Genomic DNA, 23,542 nt, shown 5'->3' with positions numbered 1-23,542 from the left:
TTTAGGACAGAGCCCGCACATCAAATTGGTTTGCAATCCAATTAGATGAGACGACTGACATTTCAAATGCCGCTTCTTGTATATATTCGCTACATTAAGAATGTATTTGTTGTAAAGAGTTGCCTCAGAATACAACTGCAGGTGAAATATTCTGTGTTCTGAACGAGTACATAACGGGACATGGATTATGATGGGACCGTTGTATCGGGATCTGTAGACCTACCGACGAGACTGCTGCTCAACCTATCCATGCAGGGATGCACAAGTGACATTTTCCAAGCAAACGATAAAATTGCAGATTTCAAGAAAAAGCTGGGCGCCTGGAGAGACCGAGTGGATAGAGTCATTTTTTGTTATGTTACAGCCTTATTCTAAAATGGATTAAAAAATGTTTTGCCCTCATCAATCTACACACAATACCCCATAATGACAAAGCGAAAACATGTTTTTTAGAATTTTTAACAAATGTATAAAAAACTAAACAGAAATTCCTTATTTACATAAGTATTTAGACCCTTTGCTATGATACTCGAAATTGAGCTCAGGTGCATCCTGTTTCCATTGATCATCCTTGAGATGTTTCTACAACTTGATTGGAGTCCACCTGTGGTAAATTGTATTGATTGGACATGATTTGGAAAGGCACACACCTGTCTATATAAGGTCCCACAGTTGACAGTGCATGTCAGAGCAAAAACCAAGCCATGAGGTCGAAGGAATTGTCCGTAGAGCTCCGAGACAGGATTGTGTCAAGGCAAAGATCTGGGCATGGGTACCAGAACATTTCTGCAGCATTGAAGGTCCCCAAGAACACAGTGGCCTCCATCATTCTTAACTGGAAGAAGTTTGGACCCACCAAGTCTCTTCCTAGAGCTGGCCGCCCGGCCCAACTGAGCAATCGGTGGAGAAGGGCCTTGATCAGGGAGGTGTCCAAGAACCGAGTGGTCACTCTGACAGAGCTCCAGAGTTCTTCTGTAAAGATGGGAGAACCTTCCAGAATGACAACCATCTCTGCAGCACTCCAACAATCAGGCCTTTATGGTAGAGTGGCCAGACGGAAGCCACTCCTCAGTAAAAGGGACATGACAGCCCGCTTGGAGTTTGCTAAAAGGCACCTAAAGGACTCTCTGATCATCAGAAACAAGATTCTGGTCTGATGAAACCAAGATTGAACTCTTTGGCCTGAATGCCATGCGTCACATCTGGAGGAATCCTGGCACCATCCCTACGGTGAAGCATGGTGGTGGCAGCATCATGGTGTGGGGATGTTTTTCAGCGGCAGGGAGACTAGTCAGGTTTGAGGGAAAGATGAACGGAGCAAAGTATATGAAAACCTGCTCCAGAGCGCTCAAGACCTCAGACTGGGGCGAAGGTTCACCTTCCAACAGGACAACAACCCTAAGCACACAGTCAAGACAACGCAGGAGTGGCTTCAGGACAAGGCTCTGAATGTCCTTGAGTGGCCCAGCCAGAGCCCGGACTTGAACCCGATCTAACATCTCTGGAGAGACCTGAAAATAGCTATGGAGCGACGCTCCCCATCCAACCTGACAGAGCTTGAGAAGATCTGCAGAGAAGAATGGGAGAAACTCTCCAAATACAGGTGTAAAGGGTCTGAATACTTATGTAAATGTTAAATTTCAGTTTTTTTTGCTTTGTCATTATGGGGTATTGTGTGTAGAGTGATGAAGGGGAAAAACCATTTGATCCATTTTAGAATAAGGCTGTTACATAACAAAAGGTGTCTGAATACTTTCCGAATGTACTGTATGTGAGACCAACTTCTCATCTCTTGCTGCAACAAAATCTAAATATCGCAACAGACAGGCTGTTGAAAACATCTTGATACCTCTGGGGTGTCCCTGGCACAAAACAAGTTTGAGAAAGGCTGGCCAATACTATAGGCCTAGACTATCTGAAGAGCATACTTGGAGAAGCAGAGGGCAAAGTTATATTTCTAAGAAAGTGTACTTCCTTCCTGAGTTTGTGCGCTGCCGGGATGGTGTATATAAAACTAGGCTACACTGCATTATACACTGCAATGGATAGGCGTTCCCAATCATGAGCCCTGGCCTGCCCTGCTCTTGCTGATGTAAACCCTTTTTTGTGCTGCCTAACCAATTACTGTGTCGTGTACGGTGGCACGTCAGGAGGCGAGTCAATTTGTTTAAAAAATGCTATATCTGTGTGCGCGGACTAGGCCTACTGATGTCCTGTTCAGCTTGAGAGGGAGAGAGTGAAGATGACTAGCAGGAGCGGAGGTAAGCTTACTATTGCTATATTTGATTTTAATAAAAATTATATGTTTCGTTGCCCATAATGAAGCTATTTATCAGAGTTATTGAACTCACAATAAACCATATTCAAGTTATTTACGTACATGACTATGAAGGGGCAGCCACAGAGATGGACAGCACATGGGTGCTGAAAGTAGGCTAATTCGAGAAGACCTAATTCATTTAAACAGTCTTCATTTTAATTTGACTTTAGGCTACTAACAACAAGAGGTCTTTGTGTTGGAGACTATTTTTTCCTATTGAAGAAATAAGAGGTAGGCCTACCTGTTTGACAGACTAAATTATAGACTACTATCCATAGATTTTGTCAGCCAATTCCTTCAGTCACCATGAACTCCTTAAATATCTCAGTGTCAGTGAAGAGCTTGGTGTGTTAAGTTAAAACCAGGGCTCGAATTGAGGGGGTATGTGAGGGTATTGTGGCTTTTGTTAAAGAAAATGGCTAAAAGCATGGGCCTACTCCTTGTTAACTTAAGATTTTGAAAATAATGTAATGGACCTGATTATATAAAGCAATCTATAACGATTGTGGATGGAAAATGCCGGGGAATGACGTGACTCCGATGCATATGGGATATATTTGGTTTGTCTCTATGACAATTCACAGGCTGCGCTACAACCTTCTATAGCTGGGGAGGAGACAAAAAAATTACTTTACTTGGGAAGTAATGATTCTGTCACTATCAATTGAGGTTCGACATTTCAACAGGCTATCAAACAACATACTAACTCTAAATCAGTCAGGAGCAAGCCAGGTAGCCTATTTAGGCTATATTATTATTATTTCAATGCTATAACCTGCCATTTAAGAATTCAATTGTGAAGCATTTGTGACACACTACAGGCTGGCAGGAGCGCTCAGCATTTCAACAACACATCAACAACAGCACTTCAACAACAGCACTTCAACAACATGCCTATACATTTTGCGTTTAGGGTGTATAAAATGAAATAAATAAAAAGAATTACTCAGAATTAAATAATAATTAAACGAAAAATGCCTTATTAGGCTATCAAGCTTCAAGTTCCTTGGCGTACACATCACTGACAAACTGAAATGGTCCACCCACGCAGACAGTGTGGTGAAGAAGGCGCAACAGAGCCTCTTCAACCTCAGGAGGCTGAAGAAATTTGGCTTGGCACCTAAAACCCACCTAAGATCCATGGGGCGGCGCACAATTGGCCCAGCGTCGTCCAGGGTAGGGGAGGGAATGGCCGGCAGGGATGTAGCTCAGTTGGTAGAGCATAAAAAAATACAAATAAAATAATGTATGCACTCACTAACTGTAAGTCGCTCTGGATAAGAGCGTCTGCTAAATGACTAAAATGTAAATGTCTGTATCACCGCCTGGTACGACAACTGCACCGCCCGCAATCGCAGGGCTCTCCAGAGGGTGGTGCGGTCTGCCGAACGCATTACCGGGGGCAAACTACCCGCCCTCCAAGACACCTACAGCACCCGATGTCACAGGAAGGCCGCTATCATCCAGAAGCGAGGTCAGTACAGGTGCATCAAAGCTGGGACCGAGAGAATGAAAAACAGCTTCTATCTCAGAATGCTAAATAGCTATCACTAGCACATTAGAGGCTGCTGCTGCCTATTGAAATCACTGGCCACTTTAAGAAATGGAACCCTAGTCACTTTAATAATGTTTACATATCTTGCACTACTCATCTCATATGTATATACTGTATTATATTCTATAATATTCTACTGTATATTAGTCCATGCCGCTCTGTCTTTGCTTGTCCATATATGTCAATATTCTTACATTCCATTCCTTACTAGATTTGTGTGTATTGGGTATATGTTGTGAAATTGTTAGATATTACTTGTTAGATATTACTGCACTGTCAGAGCTAGAAGCACAAGCATTTCGCTACACCCGCAATAACATCTGTTAAACACGTGTATGTAACAAATACAATTTGATTTTGATTTGATTTATACAGTGCCTTTGAATTCACTTTTAGAAACATGAGTCTGGCCAGTCTTTGGTTTGAGGATCATGTAGTGACCTATGCATGCCTAGCTTGTTAATTTAACCTAGCAGATGCTCTTATCCAATCACAGTCAACACAAATCTGTTTTGTAACAACAATATCATGGAATAAAATAGAATAAATTAGAAAATGATAGTTTCCCAAATGAAAAAAAAAGTTACAAGTGCATACCTGATGATACAGTATGTGTCTGCTGTGTTAATCATTTAATAATGGATTATTCTTCAATTCATTGATGATCAGATCCTTCAGTTGTAACTGGTTCTGTTGCTCTGCATTTCTCCAGTTGATAGACAACTTTAGCACTGTTCCAACCTTAGACTATCCTCTTTTTCAACAATAGTCTGTATAGAAATCAAAATGTCTCCGGTGCTGCAGCATGCACTCATTCATTGTCATGCTCTGTTGTGGTATTAAAAAAGATTATGCTTGTCTCCAGACATGTAAATGGATGTAGAATTGCATGAAATGCATTTATTAAAGGCAATTTTTTTGTCGGACCACAAATAATATGATAGATTCATGCAGTGCTTTTATTACAATGGATGTCTTTTCACCCTTGTTCGCTGTGGTCTGCGAATCCACAGCCTTCTGGCTACAGTTCTTAAAACTGCATACCCAAGGCTCTGGTCTGTCCTAGGAGTGAGGGTAAATGTAGGCATGTTCACTGCTATCCACTTGTTTTAATTAGGGGAGGGTCCTTTTATTTTTTTCAGGGCGGGGGAAAATATATTTTACTGAAGGGAGGGCCATCCATTTTCTCTACGGATCCCTCATTATAAATAAAGTACAGTCTCTTAGCAGACGTCTATCTTTTTGCATCTATTTGAGCAGAAATAATAATTAAAAAAAACTACTAAAACTTTATATGACTAAAAGAGTTTGCAAAGTTTGATGCGAAAATGTGGATGCGATTTGGTTACTTGGTAGGCTACTGTGCTGTGTGTAAATTCATTCTGTCAAATTAATTACTAGCCTGTGGCCCCGCCCCTCGCTCTCTCTCTCTATCTCTCGCTCTGTGTCATTGAGTTCAGGGACCCTGAAAGACCCTTATATGTGGAGTTAAAAAACGAAGCCCTCCAACCTGTGATATGGGATTAGGAATCTTGGACGCTCAAATCAAAAGAGGAAGTATAAGGGTTGCCATGACACCTTGCACAGGCTTGTAAACGAGGGGGAGGGGAGACCGCAGCTTTACTGCGTGGCTGCGAGATGCTCCATCTCTTCTGTCCCGGTTCTAAACGCGGAATTGGCAAACTCACAAAGCCTAGCTGATAGAGGGGGAAATATCGATGACATGACACAAATAGGCTACGGTGGCCTACCATACTGAGTACTCCCACAAATCCAAATATTGATTGCTGATGATGGCTTTGGGTGCATTTCTTTTAGGCTACCCTACATTATGCCAATAGGACAACTTGTTCCTATAAATCAGTCTGAGAATAAAAATGTGTAAATATTATCAGGTGAAACTGGAAATATCGCGGAAAACGCTGGTTATAACCGTTAAATATAAATATGAATTGTCTTGTCCGTGATGATTGCAGTGTTGTAAAATAAGTGAGACAGAGTTTTTTTTTATGAAAGCTAGCCGCCGACACAAGCTTGTCCATATTTTATTTGGCTACATTTCATTCCATTGGTTCAATATGTCACTGCTGCATACCCATATTATCCTCGGGTCTTTTTGCAAGAGACTTCAGTAAAAGAAACATGAATTACTGTCGTGATGAAAAAATAAGTATTGCACAGTGTCCTGTCCGGTTTCAAGTACATTAATTTAAAGTGGAACAAAAATGATACAATCCTAAACATCTTACCGTAATAGTGTCGCCTGCGGTGGTCCCACGGGATGCAGCACAGCCAATAATTCATGCGATATATGGACTGACAGTCCATGCGAAGTCTCACGGTCCCGTTACCGGCGCACTGTTCCCGGTCCCTCCAATGTCCGATCCTTTACTGACTGCAGTAGTAGCCACTTGCCAGGACAGAAGCAGATGCTCAGAGATGGCTCGAGCACCGGCTCCACTCAAGCTGTTCTCTCATCTTATATTAACTCTTTCGTCACCTCAATGAACAGTGGCTTAAACAGTGAGCAACGCTCAGAGCTAAGTCGTGTTCAGTAGGGAGAAACGTTTTGAAACTGAATGAGAGTGGAAAGGAAAGGGGGATACCTAGTCAGTTGCACAACTGAATGCATTCAACCGAAATGGGTCTTCCGCATTTAACCCAACCCCTCTGAATCAGAGAGATTCGGGGGCTGCTTTAATCGACATCCAAGTCATTGGTTCCCGGGGAGCAGTTATTGTTGGGGGTTAACTGGCTTGCGGGCGCGGACTCGGGGATTCAAACAAGCGAACTTTCGATTACTGGCCAGACGCTCTTAACCGCTAAGCTACCCGAGGTATAGTGCTACCGGAACTTGTCCAATTAGAACAGGTTTAGTTTCAATCTTCCGTTGTGAATCGTTTTGCTACAGTGTGCCCTACAGAACAGGACCCAGGCCTTTCTACCCCAGGCAGCCAATTTGTCATGAGATAATCAGACGACAGAGCAGATCCTTTTTATGGCCACTAACCTCCCTGGACCCTGACCTGAGGTATTATTGATTGATATGATTTATTTTAGTGTCATACACCTACTACTAAACATAGTACCAATTTTCTTGTACTCAAAACATTTTTTACATTTATTTTTTTTTACAAATTGTACAAATATAAAATCATCGTATAGCCACAAATTGTACATTTATCCTTCTCCTCCAGGCATTGTGAACCAACGGAGCAATCTCAAACACCCTGTCGGTCCGAAACAAATGTTAAGCCTTTGCTCGTCCCTTAACCAGAATACTTTAGGTTAGCACCAGAAATGTAAAAAATAAAGAAAAAAATTATATGTCTCAGATCGCCATACAGAGGGCAATTAAACACTAGATCACACAGTAGGCAAATTCTCTCATCTTCAGGCACTCTTGTTAAATGTACCCGAATCTATAGCCAGAGGGAGGGTGCCGGATCTGAGTTGTGCACAAACTGACCCATTGTCTTTTTGTTAGCCTCAGTTTATTAGGTACACCCATCTAGTACCGGGTCGGACCCCCTTTGTCTCCAGAACAGCCTGAATGGTTGCACCTGGCCAGCAACAATGTTCAGATACGCTGTAGCATTCAAACGTTGCTCAATTTGTATCAAGAGACCTAACGTATGCTAGAAAAACATTCCCCATACCAGAAGGCTACACCACCGCCATGGATCCATAGACTCATGCTGGATTCATGCGGTTTACGCCAAATCCTGACTCTGCCATCAGCATGACGCAACAGGAACCGGGATTCATTTTTTCTTGTGGATCAGAAAAAACTTGACCTTGATTTGGTTAACACCACATGGTAATTTGTTCCTGAATATATACTGCAAATCAGTTTCACAAAAAAATGATAATTCTCTAGCACACGGATAGTTATGAGCAATGTTCCCTGTAATTTTCTCGGCACTTGAGCAAATTTTACGTCTGCTGAGCACAAACTTAAACATTGTGAAAATTCTGTGCAACTTCCGGCGCGCGTTTACTGTGAACACAGAGGCTGTACCCGCTTTAAGTTACAGTTTTAACAGTGACCATGTAGGCTACTGTGGCTATTTGATCATAATGTAGGACTACCAGAGTGGCCTACCATCAAAAACAATGGAGAAAATGCATCCCATAACATTTGAACATGGAAATATCATATCATGCAGCCTACAGTAGCATCCAATGTGTGGTGTTCAATGTAGGCCTACATTCCATGCAGTGTTGCCAACTCCTCAGTAAGGAAAGTAGCTATTGGCTGTCCTAAAAGTCGCTAGAAGACGCTAAATGACGTCATAACCTAATTTGCATAATTGGCCATGTGCATGTAATTGTGATGGACGCTGTAGGAGATAGGAATAATATCGTGGGAGAGACAAAAAGTGAATAAAAAACACCCTACATTTACATCCCGCCCTGAATGTAGGGCGGGATCAGCAAGCGGCGGCTTCCCGCATGCGCGATTCATTTGCAGTCTGGACGCGGAGGGGTGAACATCTCCTGCTCTGACTGCAGCTGGGAGGGACTGCTGTGCGAGGACTGGGCCGCCTGTGAGTGCTTTGGGACGGGGGTAACAAAGCACCCGCTGCTCGTTGAGAAGAGTAAGAACGATACATGCTTTCACGTCAGAGTCTCCAAAAGTCTCCAATAACACCAGACAAAAAAAAGGCTCTTAACCTGACTTGCTTTTCAATGTATGTTTTGTGCTCTTGTAGGAAGCAATTATATATAACTGGGCTAATAACTCACTAACTAGCAAAGGATATTAACAAAATTTGCACACTACATGCAGCTCTCGCTTTGATCTCAAAACAAGCGCATCTACTCAAGACTGCTAATGCTGTAAACACAGTCCAGTTCAAAGTAAATGGCACAGATCTATATATGGCAATGGTCTACTTGCATATAGGCCTCCTGCAGCTCTGATTGTTTATGCCGCACCGGTCTGTGTAGAGTACGGCTGAGTAGTGCGGCTGAGAATCTTACTCCGATGCGTTCTGCCTACAACCAAATCTGTTGCATAGTTTGTTTTGTTTTCAGTATGTTGCATTAAAAGTGGCTAATATTGAGTCACAAGTGCCAGAGTAAAGGGAAACGTTGATAGTGTTAACAGGGAAAACTCTAGAACAGTGGTCACCAACCTTTTCTGAGTCAAGATCTCTTTGTCAAAATGCAAGCCGAGATCTACCGCTCAGATATTTTTTTAACATGACTTAAAAAACGTAAACCTATGCAACATTAACATTTTAGTCATTTAGCAGACGCTCTTATCCAGAGCGACATACAGTTAGTGAGTGCATACATTTTCATACTGGCCCCCCGTGGGAATCGAAGCCACAACCCTGGCGTTGCAAACGCCATGCTCTACCAACTGAGCTACACGGGACCTATTAACCAATTAAAAACAGTACTGTAGCAATGAGGTTTGTGCAGTAAGCTACAGGCCCAATACATTAACACCGCATATTGGCTTTGCTTGAAATGCCCTGCCAATGCATTGTTGTTTGGGCCATTCAAGAAAAAGAAAAAAAAAAACACTGGTAGTAGATCCATTATTGTATTACTTGTGAAGCCCAGCTGAGTGAGCATACATTTAAATAATTTGCTTTTTATATTAGTCATCTGAGCCATCCTATTGGCCAGCTGTAACACTATAGTGCACTTGATTTGCTCTCTGGGCCCGCCGGGAAGACAGAGTTTGTGCCTTCAGACACATTAAATGGTTCAAAATACCAACAATTCGCCTACCCGGCCCACAGGGCAACTGAATCGGTTGCACCTACAGGCAACAGCCCTAGACAAAAAATAAATAAATAGGAACACAAGGCTTTATCGTAGTGTTTTTGACAGAAATGTTTGGCGATCGACTAGGAATGCCTTGGGGATCGACCTGTCGATCACGATCAACGGGTTGGTGACCACTGCTCTAGAAAGTTGAGTGAAGTTCAATCTCATGCTTCTTCTTTTATTTTGTATTCTTTCTGTGGGCTGATATTACTGCGTGGCAGTCTCGGTGCTACTGCACGCGCTCAGCTTAGAGAGAACATTGGTGATGAGTAAGGTCCCAGTCTAACACATTTTTAGTAATTCTGTGTTCTGGCATATTTAAAATATGAATATTTTAGTTTTCCGCTGTGTGAACAGTTCATGATATCAGGTGTTAAAAGCAGAGGTACCTCACTAATTATAGTCACTTTACAAGAGAATGCAGAGTTTAGCTTTTCATTTCATTTCACAGAGAAGCTTGAATTACAACCTCATCTCTACAACTGTCAAAGACAGAACCTCTGTCTTTCTCCTTCACACAGACAAATGAGACATTAGGTGACCTCCAAGGCAACATTGATTTAGGAGGGGGCAGGGCTAGACCTCTGGTAGTAGTATGTATTCCACTTGGCAGACACAGGACTCGTCATTAGCATTGATTTGACTTCACCAGGTAAAAACAGCTCTTATGGAATTGACCCATACCCTGAACCTGACATACTGCCTGGTCTCTAAAACAGTCTGTCATCGATAGAACCTGGGTGACCTCTAAGTGGGTTAGGAGAGAGGGGGCAAAACCTCGAACAGTTGTATATCAGTTAACACAAGCATTGACATCACCACCACTGACAGCACCGCATAGGGATCTGTCCCAAATGTCATCATATTCCATATATAGTGCACTACTTTTGACTAGAACCCTGTGAGCCCTATGTAGTACACTACTTTTGACCAGAGCCATGGTCAAAACAAGTGCACTATATAGGGTTTAGGGTGCCATTTGGGACGCTATCTAGGAGTTCCAGAACCAGAACAGTAATCCCACACAAGGCGAAAAAAATCTATTATCATTTTAATTACATCATTGAAGCATAGATGCATTACTTGTGAAAAAGGTAGAAAAAACAGCATGTTTCAGTCTTTCTCAATAAGTTAAACCTCTGGCCAAATAGGGTCGGGTCTGCTCACAAAACAGAACCCTCGAGAAGATTTCAAAATAATAAAATAAAAATAAAAAAGGAAGTATACTTACGTCATTGAAATTAATGTTCATCTCCTTGTCATATGTTTAATAAACATGTTAAAAAAAGATGCAAGTGGCTTATATTACAATACAGACAGTCCTTCTTTCACCCTTTTCCACAGGGGTTTTCCACACAACAACGCAAGCAGTTTTCATGAAACTTTAAGTTTCATAGTTTTTTTTATCATTATCAACAATTAAACTTAAGCTTCGGGTTATAGTTGGTAAAAAAATGAAAACAAAAAGAAACAAAATAATAATTACAGTAATGACAGTAATAACAAGAAAGGTTAAGTTATAAACACAGTCCTGTACAGTCAGGCAGTCTTCTGATAGGCCACAGCCTTAGTTCTATTCCTTCCATTCCCAAAGACGATTGGTTGGTTGGTCTTTGACAGTTTGCAGGCTCATGCTGATTGTGTGAGATGGTGGCCAATCAATGATGGTGCTGCGGCCTCCAGCCCTGCTCCACTCAAATCCCCCCCAACTCCATCTCTGGATGTGGAAAAATGCCTTCCCATTTCATTTACCTGGGGTAAGAAAACACAAGAAGAGGGTTGAGACTTGACTATGTCTTATAATCCACTATATGATTCTACTGCTACTGCACAATACTGTATTATTTAACACACTGTAAATGGATTACTTTTGGAATATCTAGTATTTTATAAACCCATATGGACAAGGCATCTTCATATATAATATAATATATTATACCACATCATTGCTGAATACTTGTTTCTGATTGGCTAGAAGGCATTCTAGAATGGACATTTAAAACCAGATAATGTGACAGTTGGAAAAGATATCGGGGCACCTTGAAATCATGATGCAATATGCGCCTACACATGCAGACTGTACTTGCTACAAAGTTACAGAAAGCTAAACCAACAACTACACAAACCCAAATTGGATACATTATAAACGCAGGCCAATGAGGAAAAACTTAGTGTCAGAAAGTATTCATACCCCTTGACTTATTCCACATTTTGTTGTGTTACAGCCTAAATTCAAAATGATAAAATAAAATGTTTTCTCTCACCCATCTACACACAATACCTCATAATGACAAAGTGAAAACATGTTTTTAGAAATGTTGGCTAATTTATTGAAAATTAAATACAGAAATATTCCATTTACATAGGTATTCACACCCATGAGTCAATACTTTGTAGAAGCACCTTTGACAACGATTACAGCTGTGTGTCTTTCTGGGTAGATTCTAGCCTAGCGGTTGATATGCAATGTGATCTCCTTGTAATGATCAGTGTCGAGTGTCCTGAGAAGGCAAACTTTTCTAGCTATGCCAGGCAAAATCGGGCATCATCAGCTCATTGTTATGGATGTATCCAAATGAATGTCAATAGAAAACAGCTTAAACAAACGCAAATGCAGCTACTTTACTGTAATTCTGGCTGCAGAGGTCATGACTGTGTTAGCCGTAGCTAGTTGGCTAGATAGCAAGCAAGGGACAAGAACGTTGCCAGTGAGTAAGGCAACGGAACATATAGAACGAACAACTGGGTCGCATCCATAAATATCGAACGAACTTCTCTAGCAGCCAAAAGATGAGAAAGTATGAATTGTCTTATAAAAATATCAACAAAAAAAATTATACCGGTAAATGTGTGCTTTAGTATTGTTTTCTTTGGCAACTGTGGTGTAAGCTGGATAAACGCCTCCGTTCTGTACATTACCTTGGAAAGATGAACTCCGCAAAGGGTAATGTACAGCACGTCTGCGTCTATCCCCTACATAATATGCTATTATCCAAAGCAACTTACAGTCACGCGTGAGTACATTTTACGTCAAATCAATCAATCAGCCATCAATCAATTCATCCTTGAATGAGAGGTTTCCTACCTTGTACGAAGGCTGTAGTGAGGTCCCTGCTGTGGTCAGTCAGTCCAGTTCATGTACCTCGTCCTGCTGCATCGGGGCAGAGGTGGTCCTGCCTGGCTCAGCTGTTCTCTTTGCCATGATGTCCCACTGTGGGGCTTTGGGCTTTGTTCCTAGCACAGGAGAGAGGGATATTAATACACACACAGTCGCACACACACACACACACACACACACACACACACACACACACACACACACACACACACAGCAAATGCACACAGCCACACTATGTAGTCTATCTTTAAGCCTTTGGTGCATTCATAACTTATGCTGATGGAGCGGCAGCAATAAAATATGACCTATCCTGCCCCCTTGTGGTCTATGTCGAACTGCATGTTCATGTCTGCCGTGTCTCTGCCCTGCGCTTCAGGACATCCACTCTACCCAGTGACAAACTTCCTGTCCCAAACCCCAACCCTGAGGACAGAAAGACATTGCTACAGACACAGACAATTACAGACACAGACTACTACAGACAATTGTGTAAACAGGACTATAATCCAACTGATCTGTTCACACAACATATCAATCAGATGTTGTAGCCTATACATGTTATTAATGTCGTAGTGCAGTCTGTGATGTGAAAGAGTTTCTTTAACCTCAGAGGATGTTTCCAAAACAAAGGAGAGAAAGACATGGAGTGCCGGTCAGAATAGTCAGACAGCACGTATCCATGGAGACTTGGCTCCCGTCCAAACTCCAAACCCAGAGAAGATGTCTGTAGCTACTAGCTAGTCTGCCCTGCAGAACTATACTAGAACACACAGTACAACCACTCAGTGTAGGTAGCGCCTCTCTCTCTCTCTCTCTCTCTCACACACATATATATGCTCCTCCTTTCTGAACAGAACATGGACATAGTCCCTAGTGAGTGTGGTCTGGTCCAGGAGAGGATGAGGGTTATTACCGGTGACCCTCTAGTCTCAGATAGCTCCTGGCTACCATTCCATTCCATTACCATGACAACACCCACCATAGCCTGGAGCTATATAAACCAGAGGGAGAGAAACCAGCATTCACTACAACCTACTGAGATGGATATACAGAGAGAGAGAGAGAGAGAGAGAGGGAGAGGGAGAGGTGGGGGAGGGGAGGGGTGGGGAGGGGAGAGGTGGGGGAGGGGTAGGAGAGGGGAGAAAGGGAGAGGTGGGGGAGGGGAGAGGTGGGGAGGGGAGGGTTGGAGAAAAGGGAGAGGTGGGGGAGGGGTGGGAGAGGGGAGAAAGGGAGATGTGGGGGAGGGGAGGAGAAAGGAAGAGGTGGGGAGGGGTGGGAGAGGGGAGAAAGGGAGATGTGGGGGAGGGGAGGGGTGGAGAAAGGAAGAGGTGGGGAGGGTTGGAGAAAGGGAGAGGTGGGGGAGGGAGAGGTGGAGAAAGATGAGTTGGAGAAAGGAAGGGGTGGGGGGGAGGCCATGACCACACTGTCTTCATCTACATCCTACCTGTCTGCCATGACCACACTGTCTTCAACTACATCCTACCTGTCTGCCATGACCACACTGTCTTCAACTACATCCTACCTGTCTGCCATGACCACACTGTCTTCATCTACATCCTACCTGTCTGCCATGACCACACTGTCTTCATCTACATCCTCCCTGTCTGCCATGACCACACTGTCTTCCATCTACATCCTACCTGTCTGCCATGACCACACTGTCTTCATCTACATCCTACCTGTCTGCCATGACCACACTGTCTTCATCTACATCCTACCTGTCTGCCATGACCACACTGTCTTCATCTACATTCTACCTGTCTGCCATGACCACACTTCCATCTACATCCTACCTGTCTGCAATGACCACACTGTCTTCCATCTACATCCTACCTGTCTGCCATGACCACACTGTCTTCATCTACATCCTACCTGTCTGCCATGACCACACTGTCTTCATCTACATCCTACCTGTCTGCCATGACCACACTGTCTTCCTCTACATCCTACCTGTCTGCAATGACCACACTGTCTTCCATCTACATCCTACCTGTCTGCCATGACCACACTGTCTTCATCTACATCCTACCTGTCTGCCATGACCACACTGTCTTCCATCTACATGCTACCTGTCTGCCATGACCACACTGTCTTCCATCTACATCCTACCTGTCTGCCATGACCACACTGTCTTCCATCTACATCCTACCTGTCTGCAATGACCACACTGTCTTCCATCTACATCCTACCTGTCTGCCATGACCACACTGTCTTCATCTACATCCTACCTGTCTGCCATGACCACACTGTCTTCCATCTACATCCTACCTGTCTGCCATGACCACACTGTCTTCATCTACATCCTACCTGTCTGCCATGACCACACTGTCTTCAACTACATCCTACCTGTCTGCCATGACCACACTGTCTTCATCTATATCCTACCTGTCTGCCATGACCACACTGTCTTCCATCTACATCCTACCTGTCTGCCATGACCACACTGTCTTCATCTACATCCTACCTGTCTGCAATGACCACACTGTCTTCCATCTACATCCTACCTGTCTGCCATGACCACACTGTCTTCATCTACATCCTACCTGTCTGCCATGACCACACTGTCTTCATCTACATCCTACCTGTCTGCCATGACCACACTGTCTTCAGCTACATCCTACCTGTCTGCAATGACCACACTGTCTTCCATCTACATCCTACCTGTCTGCCATGACCACACTGTCTTCCATCTACATCCTAACTGTCTGCCATGACCACACTGTCTTCCATCTACATCCTACCTGTCTGCAATGACCACACTGTCTTCCATCTACATCCTACCTGTCTGCCATGACCACACTGTCTTCCATCTACATCCTAACTGTCTGCCATGACCACACTGTCTTCCATCTACATTCTACCTGTCTGCCATGACCACACTGTCTTCATCTACATCCTACCTGTCTGCCATGACCACACTGTCTTCCTCTACATCCTACCTGTCTGCCATGACCACACTGTCTTCCATCTACATCCTACCTGTCTGCCATGACCACACTGTCTTCCATCTACATCCTACCTGTCTGCCATGACCACACTGTCTTCCATCTACATCCTACCTGTCTGCCATGACCACACTGTCTTCCATCTACATCCTACCTGTCTGCCATGACCACACTGTCTTCATCTACATCCTACCTGTCTGCCATGACCACACTGTCTTGCATCTACATCCTACCTGTCTGCCATGACCACACTGTCTTCCATCTACATCCTACCTGTCTGCCATGACCACACTGTCTTCATCTACATCCTACCTGTCTGCCATGACCACACTGTCTTCATCTACATCCTACCTGTCTGCCATGACCACACTGTCTTCCATCTACATCCTACCTATCTGCCATGACCACACTGTCTTCCATCTACATCCTACCTGTCTGCCATGACCACACTGTCTTCCATCTACATCCTACCTGTCTGCCATGACCAAACTGTCTTCCATCTACATCCTACCTGTCTGCCATGACCACACTGTCTTCAGCTACATCCTACCTGTCTGCCATGACCACACTGTCTTCAGCTACATTCTACCTGTCTGCCATGACCACACTGTCTTCCATCTACATCCTACCTGTCTGCCATGACCACACTGTCTTCATCTACATTCTACCTGTCTGCCATGACCACACTGTCTTCATCTACATCCTACCTGTCTGCCATGACCACACTGTCTTCCATCTACATTCTACCTGTCTGCCATGACCACACTGTCTTCCATCTACATCCTACCTGTCTGCCATGACCACACTGTCTTCCATCTACATCCTACCTGTCTGCCATGACCACACTGTCTTCCATCTACATCCTACCTGTCTGCCATGACCACACTGTCTTCCATCTACATCCTACCTGTCTGCCATGACCACATTGTCTTCCATCTACATCATCCTCCCTGCTCCAACCCCTCTCTACCTCTGACCCTCTCCTCTGTCTCTCACCGTCCATGCCGTTGTGCTGCTCGTAGGTGCGTTTGCCCAGGATGGTGGGTGATCCATTGTTGAGGATGTTGGGCGTCGACTTGATGGGTGTCAGGCTGCCCATGGTGACGGTCTGGCCGCGTGGGGGGTCAGGTTTGGGAGGGCACGGGTGGGCCTCTGGGCACGGGAGAGGGAGGGGAGAGAGAGCGAGCGAGAGAGAGAGGAAGGAAGAGAAAATAGGAAGATGTTTGAGTTTAATCAGCAAATCATGAATTTCAAATCAACACTGGCTAAAACAGACTATTATATTTAATATATGCCATTTATCAGACTGAAAATTTTAGACTTCTCTACAGATGGGTGAGATAGATTCCCACCAAGATATCGGACCACTGACTCCAGAGGCTTCCTGTCAACCGGCTTCAGCGGCAATGGCATTTTGGGCTCGTCTGGCAACCGTAGTGCACCTGGAAAACACCACAGCACAGGGTTAGTATGTGTGTCACATTTCAGTAGCCAGTTACATAAGACAGCCACTGAGACCTTTTTAAAATGTTACAACAGAAAAGGAAAAAATGACATTTCTTTTTGGACTATTACAGGTAGTCTCTCCCTGTTTTACTCAGTTTTCCTACATTTGGTGCTGCCTTAATAACCAGGACCCAGGTCTACTCAGTACTCTCACTAGGCCTGGATTTGAGCTGTGTTGAGTGGGAGGTAGGGGGGAGGATAGGGGTGGAGGATAGGGGTGGAGGAGTAGAGGATGGGGGTGGAGGAGTAGAGGAGAGGAGTAGAGGATAGGGGTGGAGGAGTAGAGGATAGGGGTGGAGGAGTAGAGGATGGGGTGGAGGAGTAGTGGATAGGGGTGGAGGAGTAGAGGATGGGGTGGAGGAGTAGTGGATAGGGGTGGAGGAGTAGAGGATAGGGGTGGAGGAGTAGAGGATAGGAGTAGAGGAGTAGAGGATGGGGGTGGAGGAGTAGAGGATAGGGGTGGAGGAGTAGAGGATAGGGGTAGAGCATAGGGGTGGAGGGGTGGATGATAGGGGTGGAGGAGTAGAGGATAGTGGTGGAGGGTTAGAGGAGTAGAGGATAGATGTGGAGGAGTGTAGGATAGGGGTGGAGGGGTGGAGGATAGTGGTGGAGGAGTAGATGATAGGGGTGGAGGAGTAGAGGATAGGGGTGGAGGAGTAGAGGATTGGTAGAGGATAGGGGTTGAGGGGTGGAGGATAGGGGTGGAGGAGTAGAGGATTGGTAGAGGATAGGGGTGGAGGGGTGGAGGATAGGGGTGGAGGAGTAGAGGATAGGGGTGGAGGATAGGGGTGGAGGAGTAAAGGATAGGGGTGGAGGATAGTGGTGGAGGAGTAGAGGATAGGGGTAGAGGATATGGGTGGAGGGGTGGAGGAGTAGAGGACAGGGGTGGAGGAGTAGAGGATAGGGGTGGAGGAGTAGAGGATAGGGGTGGAGGAGTAGAGGATAGGGGTGGAGGAGTAGAGGATAGGGGTGGAGGAGTAGATGATAGGGGTGGAGGTGGAGGAGTAGAGGATGGGGTGGAGGAGTCGAGGATGGGGGTGGAGGAGTAGAGGATAGGGGTGGAGGAGTAGAGGATAGGGGTAGAGCATAGGGGTGGAGGGGTGGATGATAGGGGTGGAGGAGTAGAGGATAGTGGTGGAGGGTTAGAGGAGTAGAGGATAGATGTGGAGGAGTGTAGGATAGGGGTGGAGGGGTGGAGGATAGTGGTGGAGGAGTAGATGATAGGGGTGGAGGAGTAGAGGATAGGGGTGGAGGAGTAGAGGATTGGTAGAGGATAGGGGTTGAGGGGTGGAGGATAGGGGTGGAGGAGTAGAGGATTGGTAGAGGATAGGGGTGGAGGGGTGGAGGATAGGGGTGGAGGAGTAGAGGATAGGGGTGGAGGATAGGGGTGGAGGAGTAAAGGATAGGGGTGGAGGATAGTGGTGGAGGAGTAGAGGATAGGGGTAGAGGATATGGGTGGAGGGGTGGAGGAGTAGAGGACAGGGGTGGAGGAGTAGAGGATAGGGGTGGAGGAGTAGAGGATAGGGGTGGAGGAGTAGAGGATAGGGGTGGAGGAGTAGAGGATAGGGGTGGAGGAGTAGATGATAGGGGTGGAGGAGTAGAGGATAGGGGTGGAGGAGTAGAGGATAGGGGTGGAGGAGTAGATGATAGGGGTGGAGGAGTAGAGGATAGGGGTAGAGGAGTAGAGGATAGGGGTGGAGGAGTAGAGGATAGGGGTGGAGGAGTAGAGGATGGGGGTGGAGGAGTAGAGGATGGGGGTGGAGGAGTAGAGGATAGGGGTGGAGGAGTAGAGGATGGGGGTGGAGGAGTAGAGGATAGGGGTGGAGGAGTAGAGGATGGGGTGGAGGAGTAGAGGATGGGGGTGGAGGAGTAGAGGATAGGGGTGGAGGAGTAGAGGATAGCGGTGGAGGAGTAGAGGATAGGGGTGGAGGAGTAGAGGATAGGGGTGGAGGAGTAGAGGATAGGGGTGGAGGAGTAGATGATAGGGGTGGAGGAGTAGAGGATAGGGGTGGAGGAGTAGAGGATAGGGGTGGAGGAGTAGAGGATAGGGGTGGAGGAGTAGAGGATAGGGGTGGAGGAGTAGAGGATAGCGGTGGAGGAGTAGAGGATAGGGGTGGAGGAGTAGAGGATAGGGGTGGAGGAGTAGAGGATAGGGGTGGAGGAGTAGAGGATAGGGGTGGAGGAGTAGAGGATAGGGGTAGAGGTGTAGTATGTTAAGACAGCCACTGAAACCTTTTAAAACATTTTACAACAGAAAATGAAAAAATTGACATTTTTTTGGGACTATTACAGGTAGTCTCTCCCTGTTTTACTCAGTTTTCCTACATTTGGTGCTGCCTTAATAACCAGGACCCAGGTCTACTCAGTACTCTCACTAGGCCTGGATTTGAGCTGTGTTGAGGGGGAGGTAGAGGGGAGGTAGGAGTGGAGGGGGGAGGATAGGGGTGGAGGAGTAGAGGATGGGGGTGGAGGAGTAGAGGATGGGGGTGGAGGAGTCGAGGATGGGGGTGGAGGAGTAGAGGATAGGGGTGGAGGAGTAGAGGATAGGGGTGGAGGAGTAGAGGTTAGCGGTGGAGGAGTAGAGGATAGGGGTAGAGGAGTAGATGATAGGGGTGGAGGAGTAGAGGATAGGGGTGGAGGAGTAGAGGATTGGTAGAGGATAGGGGTTGAGGGGTGGAGGATAGGGGTGGAGGAGTAGAGGATTGGTAGAGGATAGGGGTGGAGGGGTGGAGGATAGGGGTGGAGGAGTAGAGGATAGGGGTAGAGGATATGGGTGGAGGGGTGGAGGAGTAGAGGACAGGGGTGGAGGAGTAGAGGATAGGGGTGGAGGAGTAGAGGATAGGGGTGGAGGAGTAGAGGATAGGGGTGGAGGAGTAGAGGATAGGGGTGGAGGAGTAGAGGATAGGGGTAGAGGTGTAGTATGTTAAGACAGCCACTGAAACCTTTTAAAACATTTTACAACAGAAAATGAAAAAATTGACATTTTTTTGGGACTATTACAGGTAGTCTCTCCCTGTTTTACTCAGTTTTCCTACATTTGGTGCTGCCTTAATAACCAGGACCCAGGTCTACTCAGTACTCTCACTAGGCCTGGATTTGAGCTGTGTTGAGGGGGAGGTAGAGGGGAGGTAGGAGTGGAGGGGGGAGGATAGGGGTGGAGGAGTAGAGGATGGGGGTGGAGGAGTAGAGGATGGGGGTGGAGGAGTCGAGGATGGGGGTGGAGGAGTAGAGGATAGGGGTGGAGGAGTAGAGGATAGGGGTGGAGGAGTAGAGGTTAGCGGTGGAGGAGTAGAGGATAGGGGTAGAGGAGTAGATGATAGGGGTGGAGGAGTAGAGGATAGGGGTGGAGGAGTAGAGGATTGGTAGAGGATAGGGGTTGAGGGGTGGAGGATAGGGGTGGAGGAGTAGAGGATTGGTAGAGGATAGGGGTGGAGGGGTGGAGGATAGGGGTGGAGGAGTAGAGGATAGGGGTGGAGGATAGGGGTGGAGGAGTAAAGGATAGGGGTGGAGGAGTAGAGGATAGGGGTAGAGGAGTAGAGGATAGGGGTGGAGGAGTAGAGGATGGGGTGGAGGAGTAGAGGATAGGGGTGGAGGAGTAGAGGATGGGGGTGGAGGAGTAGAGGATAGGGGTGGAGGGGTGGAGGATAGGGGTGGAGGGGTGTAGGTAGAGGTGTAGTATGTTACTCACATTCTTGTTTGATTTGGGCTGTGTTGAGGGGGAGGTAGGGGTGCCTGGCGAGGAAGCGTGGTCTGATGATGTCCTGACAGACGCGTCGGGCGGCGCGTGTCACCCGAGTGGTCATCAGGTAGAAGGCCTGTTTCGTCTTTACAGCAAACTTGGGGCTCCCGCTGTGACGCATGGGAACACCATGGGGAGACTGGGGAGGAGGGGAGGAGGGGAGGGGAGGGAGAGAGAAGGTAGAGAGACAGAGTGAGAAGGGAGAGAGAATGAGAAGGGAGAGGAGGAGAAATAGGAGGAGGAGGAAGAGAGAAGAGCCAGAGGAGAAAGCGTTAGAGAATGGACAACAATCAGACAAGAGAGGAGTCCAAGTCAAAGGGTTGTAGGTTGACATTTAGGAGCGCCAGGAGTTTCTCCTGCTCAGTTCGCATTACCTGGGAAAACCTTCTGATCCTAATCATGATATCTCAGTTTGTTGTTGTTGTTGTTTACCATGTTGTTGCGGTTGGGTCCAGGCCTCTCTCCTTCCAGTCTTGTTGGCATCTTCAGTCCTCCATACTTCTTCCAGTAGGTCCAGCAGGAGGCACACAGACGACACTGCATGTTGGGGGGACCCCACGAGTACCACTGGTACGAGCTGATGGCTACACACACAGAGAGAGAGAGACAGAGACACACACACAGACACATGCACACACACGCAGAGACACGTGCACATACACAGAGTTAGTGACATTCTTTAATCATTTAAGACTGAATTAATTAACACTAAAATAGCTCTTGACTAGATTCTACTGCAGAGTGAGCTGAGCTCACTCACTCACTCCATTGTTAAAGGACAGCCATTGAGGCAATGGCTTGGAGCCTTACTACAGTATGGAATGGAGATCATCCAAGGAAACAGGACAGGAGTGATTTTCACGATGTCATAGGTTGGGTGAAGTGGTCAGCACAGCCACCTCCAGACTACACATTGTACCCATTCATTGCCCCGTTGTGCCAGTTTCTACACTGTGTGTGTGTGTGTGTCTCTCTACCTATCCCTCACTCTCAATTCCATGCGCTTTAAATGAAGCAAAAACACTGGGTGTGGGGGGAGTGGTACTCACTGTAGCAGCTCTCGCAGGCCCGGCCCAGTCCTGGGGTCTGTCCTGGGGGCACTGGGACCACCCCCGGAGCTCCAGGCACACCCCCAGCTCCGACTGTGGCTCCAGCTGTGGCTCCGGAGCCGTTCACTAGGCCTCCCACAACGCCAGGCTTCACACTGTTCACACTGTTAGCACTCAGCTGGTTGGGGTTGGGCTTGTTGCTATGAGGAAGTGGGCAGAGGATTCTCAGAAATGCAACATACTGCAGCTTGTCCCATTAAGCAATATGGTGGAAGCTCCACCACTACACAGCTGATGCCTATACAGAGCCTTCCGACCTGCAGACTTCAAAAGAGTTAACATTAGAGCTAATTAGGACCTGCTGTCTCAGTCTATCGGAGACGCTGTAGATACTCACTAGTTAGGGATGTAGACCTGCTTCAACTTGCTCTCTGCCTCTGCTGCTTTTAACCGTTTCTGCTGTACGTATCTGTCTGTGGTCTTCCACATGTAGTAGTACTCTATGATACTGGTCAGGGACTTCCAGGGCAGCTGCAGTGGAGGACGAGAGAGACAACAGTCTCAACATAACATCTTCATCATTATCATCATGCTTTTAAAAAAGGCACCACTTTATTTTGTATATTTCTCTACATTTTTTTCTATTCAATGCAATCTTCGTAATGAAATATTTAAGACCGCTTTCCTTAAAAGTTTGAAAAAGGCAACTGAATTGTCAGATCGCCAGAGCTAGCAGGCCCCACCCCTAATGGCAGCGCGTGTGGTGAAGAAGGCGCAACAGAGCCTCTTCAACCTCAGGAGGCTGAAGTAATTTGGCTAAAACCCTCAAACTTTTACAGATGCACAATTGCGAGCATCCTGTCGGGCTGTATCACCGCCTGGTACAGCAACTGCACTGCCCGCAACCGCAGGGCTCTCCAGAGGGTGGTGCGGTCTGCCGAACGCATTACCGGGGGAAAACTACCCGCCCTCCAGGACACCTACAGCACCGATGTCACAGGAAGGCCAAAAAAATAATCAAGGACATTAACCACCCGAGCCACTGCCTGTTCACCCCGCTATCATCGAGAAGGCGAGGTCAGTACAGGTGCATCAAAGCTGGGACCGAGAGAATGAAAAACAGCTTCTATCTCAAGGCCATCAGACTGTTAAATAGCCATCACTAGCACATTAGAGGCTGCTGCTGCCTATTGAAATCACTGGCAACTTTAAGAAATGGAACACTAGTCACTTTAATAATGTTTACATATCTTGCACTACTCATCTCATATGTATATACTGTATTCTATAATATTTCACTGTATCTTAGTCCATGCCGCTCTGTCATTGCTTGTCCGTATATGTACAGTGAGGGAAAAAAATATTTGATCCCCTGCTGATGTTGTACGTTTGCCCACTGACAAAGAAATGATCAGTCTATAATTTTAATGGTAGGTTTATTTGAACAGTGAGAGACAGAATAACAACAAAAGAATCCAGAAAAACGCATGTCAAAAATGTTATAAATTGATTTGCATTTTAAT

At 46.0% G+C, this 23,542-nt stretch overlaps 1 protein-coding gene across 1 annotated transcript in view; it reads right to left on the bottom strand.

Moving 5' to 3' along the window:
- Positions 1 to 10,697: 10,697 nt before the first annotated feature.
- Positions 10,698 to 23,542, bottom strand: part of LOC311102517 (metastasis-associated protein MTA1-like) — a 69,742-nt gene continuing 56,897 nt past the window's right edge. The window contains exons 10-17 of the mRNA XM_084143880.1: positions 22,417 to 22,550; positions 22,020 to 22,219; positions 21,403 to 21,554; positions 20,920 to 21,109; positions 17,078 to 17,167; positions 16,722 to 16,877; positions 12,748 to 12,896; positions 10,698 to 11,414 (exon numbers count right to left, since the gene is read on the bottom strand). Of these exons, the coding sequence (XP_084000006.1) occupies positions 12,787 to 12,896; positions 16,722 to 16,877; positions 17,078 to 17,167; positions 20,920 to 21,109; positions 21,403 to 21,554; positions 22,020 to 22,219; positions 22,417 to 22,550 (1,032 nt within the window). The 3' untranslated portion in view covers positions 10,698 to 11,414; positions 12,748 to 12,786. The remainder of the gene's footprint in view (positions 11,415 to 12,747; positions 12,897 to 16,721; positions 16,878 to 17,077; positions 17,168 to 20,919; positions 21,110 to 21,402; positions 21,555 to 22,019; positions 22,220 to 22,416; positions 22,551 to 23,542) is intronic.

The sequence above is a fragment of the Coregonus lavaretus genome, assembly GCF_964263955.1.
Source record: "Coregonus lavaretus genome assembly, chromosome: 27".
NCBI classification, from domain to species: domain Eukaryota; kingdom Metazoa; phylum Chordata; class Actinopteri; order Salmoniformes; family Salmonidae; genus Coregonus; species Coregonus lavaretus.
The sequence above is the reverse complement of the archived record's forward strand: the minus strand, read 5'-3'. Positions and strand labels throughout refer to the sequence as shown.